The sequence below is a fragment of the Trichosurus vulpecula genome, chromosome 6, assembly GCF_011100635.1.
Source record: "Trichosurus vulpecula isolate mTriVul1 chromosome 6, mTriVul1.pri, whole genome shotgun sequence".
NCBI lineage: Eukaryota > Metazoa > Chordata > Mammalia > Diprotodontia > Phalangeridae > Trichosurus > Trichosurus vulpecula.
The window spans coordinates 78,001,304-78,018,254 of NC_050578.1; the positions used below are offsets into that span (position 1 = coordinate 78,001,304).

Genomic DNA, 16,951 nt, shown 5'->3' on the forward strand with positions numbered 1-16,951 from the left:
AGGCAACCGTGGCAAAATAATCTTTAAATGTCAGTATTTTCTGATTTTTTTTTTTACAGAACTAAAATAAGGCCTAATGATTGCTAGAATTCTCTAAAATATAGTATTGACCAGACTGTATATAAGTGAAAAGGCAAAATCCAGGCCCCTGTAACAGCATTCTCTTTCAAGAAATATGGAGAGACCCAAATGTGGCATTTTCTGTTGTGTGACTAATAATTTTTAACTGAACTCTTAGGTTAGAGATAGGGTTGTCTTATTTTTCAATTTCACTGGACTCTAAAGATGGTCCTTGATAAAAGGAGGTACTGCGTGTCTCTGGGTGTTTTTTAAGTAACATGGGGAAAAGCTCAGTATGAAAATGAAGAATCCAAAGAAAAAGAGTTCTGGAGACTGACCAAAGAAAGGGAAAGAAATTAAATTTAGCATCATGAAAACTTTCCTCCAAAGAGAAAATATTCAAAGGGGGACTGGACCACATAAAAAGGTGCTTTTCTTTTTTGATTACATATTGGGAAATCCTAACTGAAAAGGGCATGTGAAACTGTTAAACAAATCTTAGCCTAATTAGTAATACAGTAACCCAGGGCTGCACAACCTGTAGAGGATGTTTTCCTCTACATTTTTCACAGGCTGCCCGAAATCCTTTGGCAGGCTACAAGTTGTGCAGGCCTGCAATAACCTAACAAACAATGGTACAAAAATTTTTGGTTTTCCCATGTTATGGGATACAGACATTTTAGATCCTGTTTACACACACACACACACACACACACACTCTCTCTCTTTTTGCCTTTCTTTGTAACCCTGGCACTTAGCATGGTGCCTGGCACATGCTAAGTGCTTATCAAATGCTTGTAGACTACCTCAACTGATCTATGTCTTGATGTATCAATTGTTACATTAAATAGATACTAAATTTCACCTAAAGACAGGTCATTCTTTTCTGGATACTCACCCATTGAATGGAAGTCTTGCCTGGGTCTGTATACTAGATGTCCCAGTAAAACTAGTGTTGCTTGCTATAGACACATATGAAGACTGCTGTAGCTAACAAGACAAAATGAGGAGGATTTGTCAAACTCACAAGGATGAACAACAAATTAATTCAATACTCAAGTGGATTCTTGATCTCTCTGATATAAGTTCTCCCTCTAGTGATGCAGATTGCCACCCATTTAGTCCAACTCTTGCCCTTCCTTGGACTCTCTGGTTTGTCAGGGGTCTCCACATATACAACAAGCTGGGGAACTGCCCCAATTTCTTTTGACATCACAAGATGCCAAAGGGGCAAAAGCACTGTCTGTTGGTTATCCCTCTCGCTTACCAAATGACCAGCCCATTTTTTTGAACACACGTTTCTTAGATATTTTCTTCTGCTTCAACTGTATGAAGGCCTATTATAACAGGTTCCAGCCTACTGACAGCCAATATATATATGCCTTGCTTTGCCTTGGCTTGATACTCATTCTTACTTTGCTGGAGACGTTAGTGTTACACATCTTGCAGTGACAGAATAACTCCAGAAAATAATGGTCATAAAAGGCTAAGTCCTAATGTATCAGGGAGAAGTCTGGGGTCATTAGAGAAACTTTGCAATATCCTGGGCTCAAATGATTGTTCATTGACACTGTCCATTCAAGAAGTGTATACACACAAGTTCTGTATATTGTCCAACAATCTTCATCCACTTAAGATTTTTCTGGGTAGACATAGGTCAAACTCTTCTAAATGGTGATAGATTTCAACCAGGAAATGGTTGATGTTACCAGAGCCGTGTGAAAAACATCATCTACAGAGGATCTCTTTCCAACTTGGCTACTGTGCTAGATCTCTCCCAGGACAGGTCAAAAACCTTTGCTAAGCATGTCTTCCTGGTTTTATGCCTTACGTAATATTAATGATGAGAGGGTTTAACACAGCTGTTACTTTATCTTCGATTTCAAGTAACTGTAACACATGCATGGGATGTGATGTCAATGTAGGTATGCTTCTTTGAGACCCTTGAAGGCAGAGTTTTGCTGTCCCCAATGTGATGCTTTTCTATAATCAATAAATAATACAATAGGATCTGGTATTCTCTCAGTGAACTATATGATGGTGGAGAGGTGTTCTTTTAGGGAATACTGCTTATACCTTGACCAAGAATACTCTTTTTTTTTGTTTGTTTTAATTTGCACTTTTTATTATTAATTGGGAGCATTTATTTTATTTTTATTTAATTTATTTAATATTTATAGTTCTCAGCACTGATTTCCACAAGAGTTTGAATTACAAATTTTCTCCCCCTTTCTACCCTCTCCCCCACTCCAAGATGGCATATATTCTGGTTGCCCTGTTCCCCAGCCAGCCCTCCCTTCTCTCACTCCATTCCCCGCCCCAATCCCCTTTTCCCTTACTTTCTTGTAGGGTAAGATAAATTTCTATGCCCCATTGCCTGTATATCCTATTTCCTAGTTGCATGCAGAAACTTTTTTTTTTGAACATCTGTTTTTAAAACTTTGAGTTCCAAATTCTCTCCCCTCTTCCCTCCCCACCCACCCTCCCTAAGAAGGCAAGCAATTCAACAAAGGCCACATGTGTATCATTATGTAAAACCCTCCCACAATACTCATGTTGTGAAAGACTAACTATATTTTGCTCCTTCCTATCCTATCCCCCTTTATCCAGTTTTCTCTCTTGACCCTGTCCCTTTTCAAAAGTGTTTGTTTTTGATTACCTCCTCCCCATATCTGCCCTCCCTTCTATCATCCCCCCTTTTTTATGTTCTTCCTCCTTATTTCCTATGGGGTAAGATACCCAATTAAGTGTGTATATTATTCCCTCCTCAGGTCAAATCTGATGAGAGCAAGATTCACTCATTCCCCCTCACCTGCCCCCTCTTCCCTTCCTACAGAATTGCTTTTGCTTGCCACTTTTATGCGAGATAATTTACTCCATTCTATGTCTCCCTTTCTCCCTCTCTCAATATATTTCTCTCTCATCCCTAAATTTTATTTTATTTTTTTTAGATATTATCCCTTCATATTCAACCCTCTGCTATTTCAGGGGTTCTGCAGTTCTAGAATTTGTTTACAGTCATTTTTTATAGGTGTTTGGAGGAACCTGGGGGGGGAGCTCACGCAAGTCCCTGCTTTCCAGCCACTATCTTGGCTCCGACACCCCCCAAGAATACTCTTGATGAATATAGAGATTACATTAGTTAAAATTTCACACAGATTGGAAAACAGGTACAGTTATCCCTTCCACATCATGGAGGTTAAGGATGTGACACCCCCGCAATCTGGAAAATCCACTTAAAATTTCTTGTCTCTCCCTTCATACCTGTATCAACAATCAGCTAGCAGATGCTGTGGGGGTGAAAGACCAACACAAGCCCAACAACAAGAACACTGCCAGCACAGGTTCTTTTGATCTGCTTTACTAAGGAAAGTAACGTTAGGGGGTTAACAATCTTACTTCAATCCAACATACCAATATCATTCACTTAGTTCAGGGGAAAAAGCCAGGACCTTACACTTCAGAGCAAATACAAACAAATCACAAACATACATTATAAACAGACCAAATACAATTCATAGTTACCAAGAAACCATCAACATCTGGGTTGACGAGCTGGGAGGCTCTTAGAGCGGCTGCCCAGAGTCCCATGCCAACACTCCTCCAGGAGCGAGAGCCTCAAGGGAGAACACCAACCTCTGGGTTTATATATCTTTTTCAGGGTCAAAGGTGACTCACACATGCGACTCACCCACGTGATCTAAAAGCATCACAAAAATGCGACAAACCCACATGGTCTAAAAGCCTCTGATGTCACAAACATGTCACTCAAACCCATGTAAACTAGGCTTTCCCTTGAGGCAAGGAAGTCATCAAGGATTCCTAATTTAATCAAGGAAACAAAGGCCAAACTCTTTAAGGACACTTGATTGAATAAGTGCTAAAAGCCCTCCTTAATTACCAATAGAATACCAGAGAAGAAGTCTGAATTATTATGGTATTAAGACAGAACACTGGTGCAGCTAGGTGGCACAGTGAGTACAGCACCAGCCCTGGAGTCAGGACCTGAGTTCAAATCCGGCCTCAGATATTTGACACACTTACTGGCTGTGTGACCTTGGGCAAATCACTTAACCCCAATTGCCCTGCCTTCCTCAAAAAACAAACAAAAAGATAAAACGTGTTGATATTATACAATACCATAGACATGTTTCATGCATTTCTGAGTTTCTAAATGTTTTCTGTGTCTTCTGGAGCTTTTACAAAATTCCCATTTAATTTCTTTTGCCCATCCATGATTGATGGGGAAAGTTGCAATGTGGAAAGGATAACTATATAAAGGCTGGTTTTCTTGATAGCCTTTATGTCTTTCTCTTCTTTACATATCTTAGAGAATCAACTCTACAATGACTTCACAACTTTGTTGCCTCCAATCCAATGCAATTCATTTCAATAAACATTAAGCATCTACTATGTGCCAGACACGATGCTAAGCCACCAGAACCATGATGTTCTTGAGAAGAGCTGCTGATGGAGAATGGAGTACTTTGCAAAGTGCTGAGCATTCAGAGCCCTGTGTAAAGGTAGGCTTTCGGAGGAGTTTACTGCTCCACCCTCCAGACCTCCAAAAAGAAGAAAGGCAACTGAGGGAGGTGAGAATGTGATGAATATCAAAAACTGAGTCAATCAGTATGGCAATCAGTTTTCACGTGATCAGTTTATCTGGGGGAGGCAGGAGGTTCTTATGGAGTCAAAACCAAGCAGGGCTGGTAACGGAACATGGAGAGTTCCCTCCAGGAGGCTCCTTTTCTGTGAACTGTCATCAAGCACACCTGCTTTTCCTATCCTTGTTCTCTTCAAGGCCATGTCTGCCTCTTGCATAAGCACATTAAGGGCTGGCATGTACAAGGGTGGTGTCTTCATTGTCCTTGATGGGTTTTTTTTTAAAGCTTATTATAAAAATTCTCACAAATCATTCTATGTCTTTTGTAGGTTTGTGGTTTTCCTTCTACCTTTAATACTGGAAGCCCTCAGGGTGTCTTTGCTTAAATTAGTCTCTTGACAAGCTTTCTTCAAATGAATTTTATTGTTCAAGGCTTCTCTGTTTTAGGTGGCAGTATTTACCATTTCCCACCTTCCTTCTCCAGAAGATTTCATAACTGACTTATATTGGTAAATAAGTTGCCTTTGGCTGTTCTATGTGTTTAGTAAGCAAATCGAGTGGGTTGTTGTTTTGGACTAATATAATTTTTAGCCTCTTGTAGTCATCCACAGGTGGTACTCTGTTAATTTTCATTTCTCTAATGCCAGTCCAAGTTTTACAGAACAAACCCTTCTATTAAGGGGATTTGTTCTGTGAAGTTTGGATTCCATCAAAAGGCCACACCTGAGGACCCAGAGGGCCAGATGGGGCCTTGAGGCCGCAGGTTCCTTTTAATCAACAGTGATTTAGAACATTTTTTCATATGTGTATAGCTTTAATTTCTTCATATGAAAATTGCCTGTTCATATCATTTGACCATTTATCAATTGGGGAATGACTTGTATTCTTATAAATTTGACTCAGTCCTCTATATAGTTGAGAAATGAGGCCTTTATCAGAGACACTGGCTGTAAAAATTACTTATCAGCTTTCTGATTTTCTTCTCATCTTGGATGGATTGGTGCGCCCCAATGTCCCCGCCAAAATAATCTGGTTAATTTGTGTCTCATACTGTTTATGTAAAGTTTAGCTGTTAACTACCCCCCCAAAATTAAGTTTAATTTGTAATTTCTTGTGTGAATAAAAATGTCCTTTATAACTGAAGAGCTGGTTAAATATCTGCCTTTAAAAAGATTCCCTGGGTGCAGACTCTAACGAAATGTGCTTCCAATAGGATGGCAATCAAATTTCTGTATAAAATGTTTCCAATCAGTAATGTCCATTCCTATCCAATATTTTGCATCAAAACTTGTATAATTAGGTCAGGGTGGAATTGTTCTAAATGTATACCTCTTTTTTCTCATTTTAATTCTTTCTTCTAAATTTAATTTTTAGCTCTACTTTCACAAGTTCAATCTATTAGTAAACATTTATTAAGCACCTACTATGCGGCAGGCACTGAGCTAAACAATGGGGACACAAAAGTAGGCAAAAGATAGTCCTTGCCTTCATGGAGCTCACGATCCAATGGGGGAAAGCTGATCTGTCTTACTGCATAAGCTGTTTCAAGAATGATTTTCATATCACTAAGAAATCTGTTCCTCTTCATCAGTTTAATCGGTTTCTTCTTGTCCCCCAATGCTATTCAGTGCCTGCCACGTCTAGAACTTTGTACCTATTTCCTCAAAGTATTCCAGATGTTTAGTTGTAAGGCTTCTATAGGGGCTACAAGTCTTTGGTCTCTCATTCCATACCCCTGACACATATTTTTCAATGTCTTCATCTATGCCTACATTTGCAATGAAATTACCAAGTTTTTTTGAAATGTTGATGTAGTTTGGAAGGTCTTGCATGGTTCTATCCAGAATTTCTCTACTTTATTATCCTCTGCATCATACATTGGTTCATAAAGCTGTACTTATTTTCATGGTGGTCTTTTTGCAAATGATTTTGAAATGATCAAATGTTCTATGAAATACTTATTGTTGCCTTCAGAGACATGAAAACTGTTGACTACTTTATTTCTATGACCAAAGAGAACCTGTGAGCCACCCTAGCATTTAGCTTTAATTTTTCTCTTTCGGGAGTTGGGAAGCGCATTTAGGGTTAGAGTCGGGATTTTATTTATGGTAACAATGTTGTTTAATATGACTCAGTTCCTCCAGCAGTGTGTCCACTCAATTGTCACATCTATAGCAACAACAATTAGTTAATGGTTATAAAAGGTGTGGTGACTCTGTGATTCTAGGACCCTCTGCTCCCTTTACTATTGTCCAGCCAGTGTCACTGCAGAAATGGAAGAGGCTACAAAGGATGAGGAAAGGTTGGGAGTTTTATTTTCATTCATGAGTTCAGCCACTGACCATGGCCATTCATGGCCAAAGAATATATTACACCAGTGGCCTGCCTGCTGGTGATGAGCCCCTCCTGTCTCAGGCCCAGTGGTCCTTGACAAGCAGACAATCCCCTACTGGGAACACATCTCCAAGACTCTCCAGCAGGATGGAACTTGCCAGAGCTCATATACCTGGATGATGTCTTTGAAAACCTGAACTGCATCAATGCTGAGATGAGACATTGGTGGAAGGGTTTGTTTTCACAATTTCATACATTAGATGCACAATTAATGAGCATATTTATATATATTTTTTAGAACATTAGTGTCAGACAAAAATGAAGGTGGGTGTTTTCCCACTACTGGCTTCTCTGCTCATATCCACAGGCCACTGAACACAGATAGATTGGCAATGACACCAACTAGGTACACGACAAATCTACGGTGTTCAACCTCACTGTCCCTCACCGCAGCAAAGCCATCTTTCCTAATTGATTTTTTTGTAGTCTTTTTTTAAAATTTAATTTATTTAATATATTTAGTTTTCAGCATTGATTTTCACAAGAGTTTGAATTACAAATTTTCTCCCCACTTCTACCCTCCCCCCCACTCCAAGATGACATATATTCTGGTTGCCCTGTTCCCCAGTCAGCCCTCCCTTCTGTCACCCTACTCCCCTCCCATCCCCTTTTCCCTTCCTTTCTTGTAGGGCAAGATAAATTTCTACGCCCCATTGCCCGTGTATCTTATTTTCTAGTGGCATGCAAAAACTTTTTTTTTTATTTTTGAACATCTGTTTTTAAAACTTTGAGTTCCAAATTCTCTCCCCTCTTCCCTTCCCACCCACCCTCCACAAGAAGTCAAGCAATTCAACATAGGCCACAAGCGTATCATTATGTATAACCCTTCCACAATACTCATGTCATGAAAGACTAACTATATTTTGCTCCTTCCTAACGTATCCCCCTTAGCAACGAAAAACGTGAGAAGGGATTTAACATCCCTTAGTTCTAGATAATATTCCTGGGCTATTTTCTCTGCAGTCCATGTTTCAGGAGAACATTTATGATTGTTAAGTAGTGTGAGAGCCTCCACCACAGAAATTTTGCCCTTGGGAATGTTCTGGGAAGTCATGAGGTTAAAGTGATTGCCTTTTAGAAGTCTGAGCTCTGTCGACTGAGGTATACTGGCATCTTTCACTCGCACAGGTGGAACAGGATCTTTGGACTCCACATATACTTCTCTTAACAATGTGAGCAGCTTATCATCTTTTCTTTTAACTATTTCCTCTAGTTCTGGATGGTGGCTGAGTTGCTCTGGCATCAAGGCCTTAGTGAAGGGGTGCTTGTGGGCAGCAGACGGCTTCACCTCGCTGATCTCCCTCTCGGCACAGTTATCCAGGTTGAAGTTCCAGAAAGCGCGGGTCACCCTGGCCCCCATCTCTCCCTCAAACCATGATGCATTAGCTTGGGAAGCCGCTGGCACATGGAACGCGGCGGGTAGTTAACGTTCTAACCAGCTGGGTGCCACCGAGTCCCTAATTGATTTTCTATCTCATTCCTTAGAGAAGCTTTTCCACACCTTCCCTTATCCCCTCAAAGCCTTCCATACTTCCCTATCTCCTCTCTCTCTCTCTCTCTCTCTCTCTCTTTCTCTGGTGTGAACTTTGCCTCTTATTTTGCTGAAAAAAAATCACTGATACGGGCTTCTTCCTCTCCCACTCTCTTCTTCTCCCCCAGTCTCTGACGTAGAGTTGGCACTTCTTGTCAAGGACAAACCCTCTTCATGTGCACTTGGTTTCATCTTCAGCAGATCCTCAATTCATCCCCCACTCCCCTCTCGAAGGGGAGTCTGTCGTTTTCTTCCCCAGAGCCTTCAAACATGCCCAAGGCTTCCTCATCCTTAAAAACACCTTTACTAAACCACACCAACCCTTCAAAGGGTACCTCTCCTCCCCTTCTCACCCAAACTCTTTGAAAAAGCTCTCTATACTCATTGTTTCCACTTCTCTCTTCTTGTCTCCCTCCTCAAACCTCTGTGATCCGGCTTTTTATTTCACAACTCATGCAAAACATCTCCCTCCAAAATTAACAGTGACACAAAACCAATGGTCTTTTCTCAGCCCTCAAGCATCTCGACCTTTCTAAGCCACCCTCTCCTCCTGGGTGACTTAGAACTTCAAATGGTGTTGGGATTTTGCTCCAAATCTTATTTGTGTCTAAAACGCTGTACTGAGATTTCCTTCTTAGAATCAAAATCACCCTTTCCAAGGGGAGCAAGGTTTTTATGTACAACATCCCCAGGTGTCACCACTCAGCCAGTTACTTGATTCATTATCATATTCATACTCATCATCCTGAGTTCTACAGTCATGTGGGACAAACAGAAATGGATCCCTGCAGGCCTCATGCCAACCTAGAAAACCACAAATTAACATTATGTTGTATTTTTATTTATTTCGCCAAACATTTCCCAATTGTATTTTAATTGGGCTTTTTAAATGTACATGAGTTAGATATTTCTGATCTTGGGCTGTGTTTGGAAATTTTTTTATTGATCATTAAACTGTGACCTCTTCCTCAGTAATTAATCAGTTAGCTCTGAGAAGCTACCCCTACAAGTGAATGTCAAAACTCTCCATCTCCTCGTGGATTCCCCATAGATTAAAGTTAAGACTCAAAACTCTAACTCCATTGGGAAGGGCAGTTAAACAGAAATTTCAAAGCCTCTTAAAGATATAGTAACAGTATATATATCTTTGTGTAGAAAAGTTAAGCAAAATTAATGAATGTGTCTTTAACTTACAGAAATGTCTATTATAAACTGGGTAATTAGTAGTTGAAATTATCTTGGGGGGGGAAATCAAGAAAAAAGGTGACAATATGAAACTAAGGATTGCATTACAATAATGTTCCTTGTGCTTAGTCAATAGGATATGTGCTTTGAATTGTTTCTATCACTAAGTCAACAAACATTTTATTAGGGCTTACTATGTACCAGAGAAACAGAGATGATAGATATTAACTGATCAACACACTCTTCCCTAGTTCTTCTGCTAATTAAGGATGTGCATTTTAAAAACAGCCATCTGGAGTAAGGTGCTAGTTTTTGTCCATGAAACTCTGTAGCTTCATTAATGCCCTAAGCTAAGCTCAGAAAGCATGTAAGTAATATGTATATAATTGCATATATATAAATACACACGATTGGTAGGTTTTATGATGTTTTGGTTGTAAAATATCTCCAGAGTTCCTGTCATGAACATCATCTACATCTTAGTTTTTATCTGAGAATCATAAGACAGGAAATATGATTAGCACCTTATTGAGCTAACAGGAATGCAAAAATTATGCTACACATCTGATGGATTCGTGAATTTGCCTCTAGAAACTATATATAACTCAGTAGGGGAAACTACATTTTCCCATCAAATTCTCCTTTATTCCTTTCTTTTACCTTATTTCTAGAGTACTCTGAAATTCTCGAAATTTCCTTCCTTAATATTAATAATGACAACCCCAAAACCTAAACTTTTATAATGCCTCACTGCTTTCAAACTGCATTCACATACTCTAGACTTTTGGCTATTTGACTCTGGACTGTGTGTAAGTTTTAGTAAGCGGAACTACATTTCCCATATAATTGCTTGGGGGTCAAGGCCCTGCAACTACTGGGAATCAGCAGAGGCTCTGAGCTGGCAAAGGGCCCGGCTCACATGAGGCTGAGGGCACCTGACTCCCAGCGCAACGGTCTAAGTATCATGTTATGCTTCCATGAAGGTCAGCGCTGCTGAACGCCTCTTCCTCTGCCTCTGTCTATTGAACCTTCTTGGATGTCCTAGTCGTAACTTTTGAGTTAATTATATTTATAGTAATTATAATTCCTGTATAATTAAAAGGGAGGCAATTTGGCATAGCAGACATAGAGCTGGCCCTTAAAGCAGGAAAGCCTGGGCTCGAGACCCACTTGTATGCTCTCTCCTGGCTGTGTGGCCCTGGGCAAGACATCTAAGCACTCAGTGTCCTTGGCAACTCTCTCAAAGTACATTATAGAGAAGATGCCTATCAGCATTTGTTGGGGGGAATTTCTTTATCCAGGAGTTCCCTGTGCCAATGAAACTGAAAGTTTGGTTGATTTTATTGTTCCTCACAAAGCCCCACCGAGCAGAACGGAGGGGAGGAGGACATGGATTGGTGTGTAACCTGCCTAGGGTCCCCAGGCAGGACTTCAACCCTGGTCACAACATTTAGGAGGCTAGCCCTCTATCTACTACCCTCTGCTGTTTTTATGTGTAAGTTTACAATTAAAGTAGGTAAGACATGTTTGATGGTGGTTTCCAAAGACTTGGAGACTGCACACTCTCTAAAAGACCAGAAAGTTAAAGCCTTCACAGGGTTTCAGTTAATGGATCATTTACTTATTAAGCACCTCCCTCTCCACCTCATCTTCAAAACTAGGCACCATGTTGAACAAGAGTTAAAAAAAAAAAAGGAAAATCAACCAATAAGAATTTATTGAGCACCTGCAATGTTCCAACATCAATACTAGGTGCTAGAGGCAGCTAGGTGGTGCAGTGAGTACAGCACCAGCCTAGGAGTCAGGAGGACCTGAGTTCAAATCTGGCCTCAGACACTTGACACACTTACTAGCTGTGTGACCTTGGGCAAGTCACTTAACCCCAACTGCCCTGCCTTCCCCCCCTCAAAAAAAAACAAACAAAAGAAAAAAAAGATACTAGGTGCTAGAGATGTAAATACAAAGACTGAAATATTTCCTACCAGCAATGAGCTTAAGTTCTAATTTGGGGAAGAGCATTAGGGCCAGCATAAATATAAAGTGAATAAAGAGAAATGTGGACGAGGTAGATGCTGCTGCTGCAACCTAGCTGCGAAGTAACGGGGAGGGCCTGAATGCCAGTGGTAGCTGTGTGTGGAGGGAATGTGCTGAATGCAAAAGATGGGTGAGGGAAAGGAAGATCAGGTCAGTCGTGTAGCGAGAGGCAGGGATGACTGGTGGGCGGTACACATGTTCCACTGGTGTTCATGTCATGTCAAGACATGTATAAAAGACCCCGAGCACATGGAGTATCCCAACATTCACGGGCTGAAACAGGCAAGAATCGTGCAGGAGAAAAGGACAGGGGTGAGTTTCAATTTGTAGTACTGGAGAGAACACCCTCCCTGCTACGATCATGGATCCATCCAAGGATCAAAACGGCTAAATCTCTTCCACATACCTGAGTGACGTACTGGGCTGGAAGGACGGCATATCCCACGTTACCCGTCCCAGGGGCTGGTGCGAGAACAGTCCCTGGGGGAAGGTTAGTGAGGTTTGGCTGAATCTGTGGCAGTGGTGTTGCTGGCATAATCAGCCGTTGTTGGGGCTGGCTAGTTGTAACTATCTGTGAGCTTGTACTGATTGGTTTGGGAACAACCTGAAAAGAAGAAAAAAGTATATTACGTCTAATGAATTTTTTAAAAGTACTCTTCAAGTCAATAAGAAGTTAGGGGGCAATTATTGATCACAGAGTCACAGATAGAAAGCTAGAAGTAAACTCTGAGGTCAACTGTCCCAACAACCTCATTCTTCATATGAGGAAACTGAGGCACACAGGTTAAATAATTTGCTCAAGGTCAGAAGGTATTACGTGCCAAAGCTACTCATTCTTAAACTAGCAATTAGAGATGCAGGTCTAACACTGTAGCAACATTTTAGGTGAGACAAAAAAATCACATAATACACACTTGTTTGACAGTTTGTGCTGGAACAATTGGAACTGACATCCGAACAGGGGCTGCATTGACCACTACCGGCTTTGCTGCTGAAAAGAAAATACAAAAAGGAGTTACTTCTTTCTCTAGAAAATGCTGCCAAACTCCTTACATGAGTTATGAATGGCACAAAAAAGGATTTTTCCTAAATGAGCTGATACTTCTGCTCAAATAGTTAAATCCATTATTTGAAGATAACATTCTTAAAGATCACATAGGAATATTCTATTAACTTTGACAACCTAATAAGAGATCTGAGAACTCTTTTTTGTCCCATCCCGTTTTAAGTCAGCAATCCATGTAACAAAATTACCTAATTCTTATTTGATTAAGAAGTAACCACAGTTATGAAAGATACCTTATCTGGCTCTCTTTTATTTATTTAGTTGCATGAGCTTTAATATTCAGCTTACCTATCTGTTTTTAGTTTATTGTGGTATATGGTATAATATAATGGTCTAAATCTATTGCTACCAGATTGCTTTCTGGTTTCCCCAACAATTCTTGTCACATGAATTCCTAAGTAACTTATGTGTTGGTGTTTATCAATGATTAGTGGCTATCAAAAATATCAATTATTTCTGATTGTTCCTCTCATTATTTTTTCACTGACTTACTTTCCTGTTTTTTTAACCAGTACTAAAGAGTTTTCATGTTTATTCCTTTATAACATAATCTGCTGCTTGGAGTCCTTGCTATTCCCCCTTATTTTCATTATTACTCAAGATAGTCTTTATTTCTTGAAGAAGCATTTTGAAACTTTATCTATAGATACTGAACATGCTTTGGTGGACTGAGTCCCAAATATTTTATGTATTTTGTAATCATTTTGAATGGGACATCTTTCCATTACTCCCTTGTTGATTTTTACAGGTATTTTGTAACCTGGCATTTTATGGATGCTGGTATTTTTTTTTTTTTGCTGGTTCCCTAAGATGTTCGAAGTAAGCCACAATGTCAAAAACAAAGAGGTATAATTTTGCTTCCTCTTTAACTATCTCTGTGTCTTAAATGTCATTTTCAAATGCTTGCCATTGCTATCATTTTTAGAATTATTTCAAAATCAGCAAGGAAAGGTGATATCCTTATTTTATGCATGTATCACTGTGAAAGCATTAGTATTTCTCCATTACATAGAATGCTAGTTTTTCATTTTAAACAGAAAACCCCTAGATCTTTTTCAGACAAATTGTCTGTCATATCTACCCCATTTGTACTTGTAAATTGTTTTACATAAGTGTAAGATTTTATATTTATCCATATTTAATTTCATCTTACTAGATTCTGCCCCGGACTTAAGTTTGTCAAAATCTTTTGGGCTACTTTATCATCCAATGTGTTGCCATTCCTCCCAGGTTAGTATCACCTACAAATTTGATGAGCACACCATCTATACTTTTATCCAAAGTGAAATAACACAGAACCAAGCAGAGACTCTTAGGGTACCTTCTGTCACAATGTTACTGAACTATTAATTACTAATTTTTTTAGTCCAGTTATCCAACCAGCTCTAAAGGTTTTCAAAAAGGAGGTTGCAAATAATGAAGGAGAATTAAAAATAAGATCCATTAAAAAGTAGTACCCTGAGCTACACTTTAAAAACATTTTTAATTATATTTTATTTTCCCTCAATTACATGTAAAGGCAATTTTTAACATCCATTTTTCAAAAATTTTGAATTCCATTTTCTCTCTCCACTCACCTTTCCCCTCCTACAGAAGGTAATTTGATATAGGTTATACATGTTAAATCCTGGAAAACAAATTACCATATCAGTCATGTTGTGAAAGACACAGACCTAAAGAAAAAAAACCACCGAAAAATATGGAAAGTGAAAAAAACTGTATCAGACCACCAATTCTTTCTCTGGAGGTGGGCAATATTTTCAGCACGAATCCTTTGGAATTGTCTTGGATCATCGTATTACTGAGAACAGCTAAGTCATTCATAGCTGATTGTTGTACAGTGTATCTGTTACCACGTACAGTGTCCTTGTGGTTCTGCTGAGCTGCATTTTAAAAGAAGCTGTAAATTTTATGAGAGTGTTTTCCAGACATAGGAGACCACTTGTGCAAAGGCAGAGAGGTGGGTGACATGGAATGTCATGTACAAGGAACAGCCAATAGACCAATTTAAACAGAGTAATGGGTACAGGAAGTACAGTCTTATGAAATAAGAGAGCTTTAAATACCAACCTGAAGATTACACACTTTATCCTAGATGTAGCAGAGGGAGCTATTGGAGATTTCTGAGTAGGGGATAGGGTTAGCTTCTGTTCTATTAATATTATTTGGGAAATTGTGTAGGAAATGTATTGGAGAAGGAAATGACTGGAGACAAGGCTGCCCAATTAGAAGCCTATTGTGGAAATAAAAAATACCACAATCACTGGGAGCCAAGATGGTGGCTGGAAAGCAGGGACTAGCGTGAGCTCCCTGCCAAGTCCCTCCAAAAACCTATAAAAAATGGCTCTGAACCAATTCTAGAAGTGCAGAACCCACAAAATAGCAGAGGGAAGCAGGGCTCCGGCCCAGGACAGCCTGGATGGTCTCTGGGTAATGTCTATCCTGCACGGAGCTGGGAGCAGAGTAGAGCCCAGCGTGGGTGGTGCAGACCAACCAGACCAGGAACCGGGTGGAACAGGCCCTAGTGCCCTGAATCAGTCAGCTGCAGCAGTTACCAGACTTCTCAACCCACAAACACCAAAGACAACAGAGAAGGTTAGTGGGAAAAGCTGCTGGTGACAGGATGACAGAGTTCGTGGTTGAGCCACCACCCCAGGGGTAGCAGAGGTGGGGCAGCTACAGAACTACAGCTGCAATTGCTTCCAGCCCCAGGCCCACCTGGTGGGAGGAATTAAGTGGCAGATCAGAGCAGGAGTGCAGAGCCTGCTGAATATCTAAGCCTAGTCCAGGTTGGGGGTTCTTGGGGAAGGAGGAGTGCTGGTGTGGCAGAGCTGGCTGTAATAGCTCTGAAATCAACAGCGCATCCCCCCAAGCTTGGAACATAGTACTCTTTATTCTACAAGCAGTCGTACCCCACTGAAAAACTCAAGGGGCAAGTAAGTTGGCTGGGAACATGGCCAGGCAGTGAAAACGCACCCAGACTCAGTCTCAGACTTTGGAATCTTTCTTTGGTGACAAAGAAGACCAAAACATACAGCCTGAAGAAGTCAACAAAGTCAAAGAGCCTACAACAAAAGCCTCCAAGAAAAACATGAACTGGTCTCAGGCCATGGAAGAGCTCAAAAAGGATTCGGAAAAGCAAGTTAGAGAAGTAGAGGAAAAATTGGGAAGAGAAAGGAGAAGGATGAGAGAAAACCATGAAAAACAAGTCAATGACTTGTTAAAGGAGACCCCAAAAAATTACTGAAAAATATACTGAAGAAAACAACACCTTAAAAAATAGACTAACTCAAATGGCAAAAGAGCTCCAAAAAGCCAATGAGGAGAAGAATGCCTTGAAAGGCAGAATTACCCAAATGGAAAAGGAGTTCCAAAAGACCACTGAAGAAAATACTACCTTAAAAATTAGATTGGAACAAGTGGAAGCTAGTGACTTTATGAGAAATCAAGATATTATAAAACAGAACCAAAGGAATGAAAAAGTAGAAGACAATGTGAAATATCTCATTGGAAAAACCACTGACCTGGAAAATAGATCCAGGAGAGAGAATTTAAAAATTATTGGACTACCTGAAAGCCATGATCAAAAAAAGAGCCTAGATATCATCTTTCAAGAAATTATCAAGGAGAACTGCCCTGATATTCTAGAGCCACAGGGGAAAATAGAAATTGAAAGAATCCACTGATCGCCTCCTCAAATAGATCCCAAAAAGAAATCTCCTAGGAATATTGTCGCCAAATTCCAGAGCCCCCAGATCAAGGAGAAAATACTGCAAGCAGCCAGAAAGAAACAATTTGAGTATTGTGGAAACACAATCAGAATAACCCAAGATCTGGCAGCTTCTACATTAAGAGGTCGAAGAGCTTGGAATATAACATTCCGGAGGTCAATGGAGCTGGGATTAAAACCTAGAATCACCTACCCAGCAAAACTGAGTATCATGCTCCAAGGCAAAATATGGACTTTCAATAAAACAGAGGACTTTCAAGCTTTCTCAGTGAAAAGACCAGAGCTGAATAGAAAATTTGACTTTCAAACACAAGAATCAAGAGAAGCATGAAAAGGTAATCAAGAAAA

The 16,951-nt window shown here is 40.0% G+C and overlaps 2 protein-coding genes across 3 annotated transcripts in view; both read right to left on the bottom strand.

The window, feature by feature from the left end:
- The window catches only part of LIN54 (lin-54 DREAM MuvB core complex component), a 72,043-nt gene that overhangs the window by 13,006 nt on the left and 42,086 nt on the right, over positions 1-16,951 (bottom strand). Inside the window, exons 6-8 of one of the 2 annotated variants that reach the window (XM_036764359.1) lie at positions 12,722-12,798; positions 12,214-12,411; positions 959-1,050 (exon numbers count right to left, since the gene is read on the bottom strand). In XM_036764359.1, the coding sequence (XP_036620254.1) occupies positions 959-1,050; positions 12,214-12,411; positions 12,722-12,798 (367 nt within the window). The remainder of the gene's footprint in view (positions 1-958; positions 1,051-12,213; positions 12,412-12,721; positions 12,799-16,951) is intronic. The other variant, XM_036764360.1, reaches the window with a different exon arrangement.
- On the bottom strand, positions 7,914-8,417 carry LOC118853224 (NADH dehydrogenase [ubiquinone] 1 alpha subcomplex assembly factor 4-like). The gene has a single exon (XM_036763226.1). The coding sequence runs from the start codon at positions 8,415-8,417 to the stop codon at positions 7,914-7,916; it is 504 nt and encodes a 167-aa protein (XP_036619121.1).

Coding starts and splice junctions, on each gene's coding strand:
- LOC118853224 (XM_036763226.1), bottom strand. CDS start 8,417: ATGGGGGCCAGGGTGACCCGCGCTTTCTGGAACTTCAACCTGGATAAC.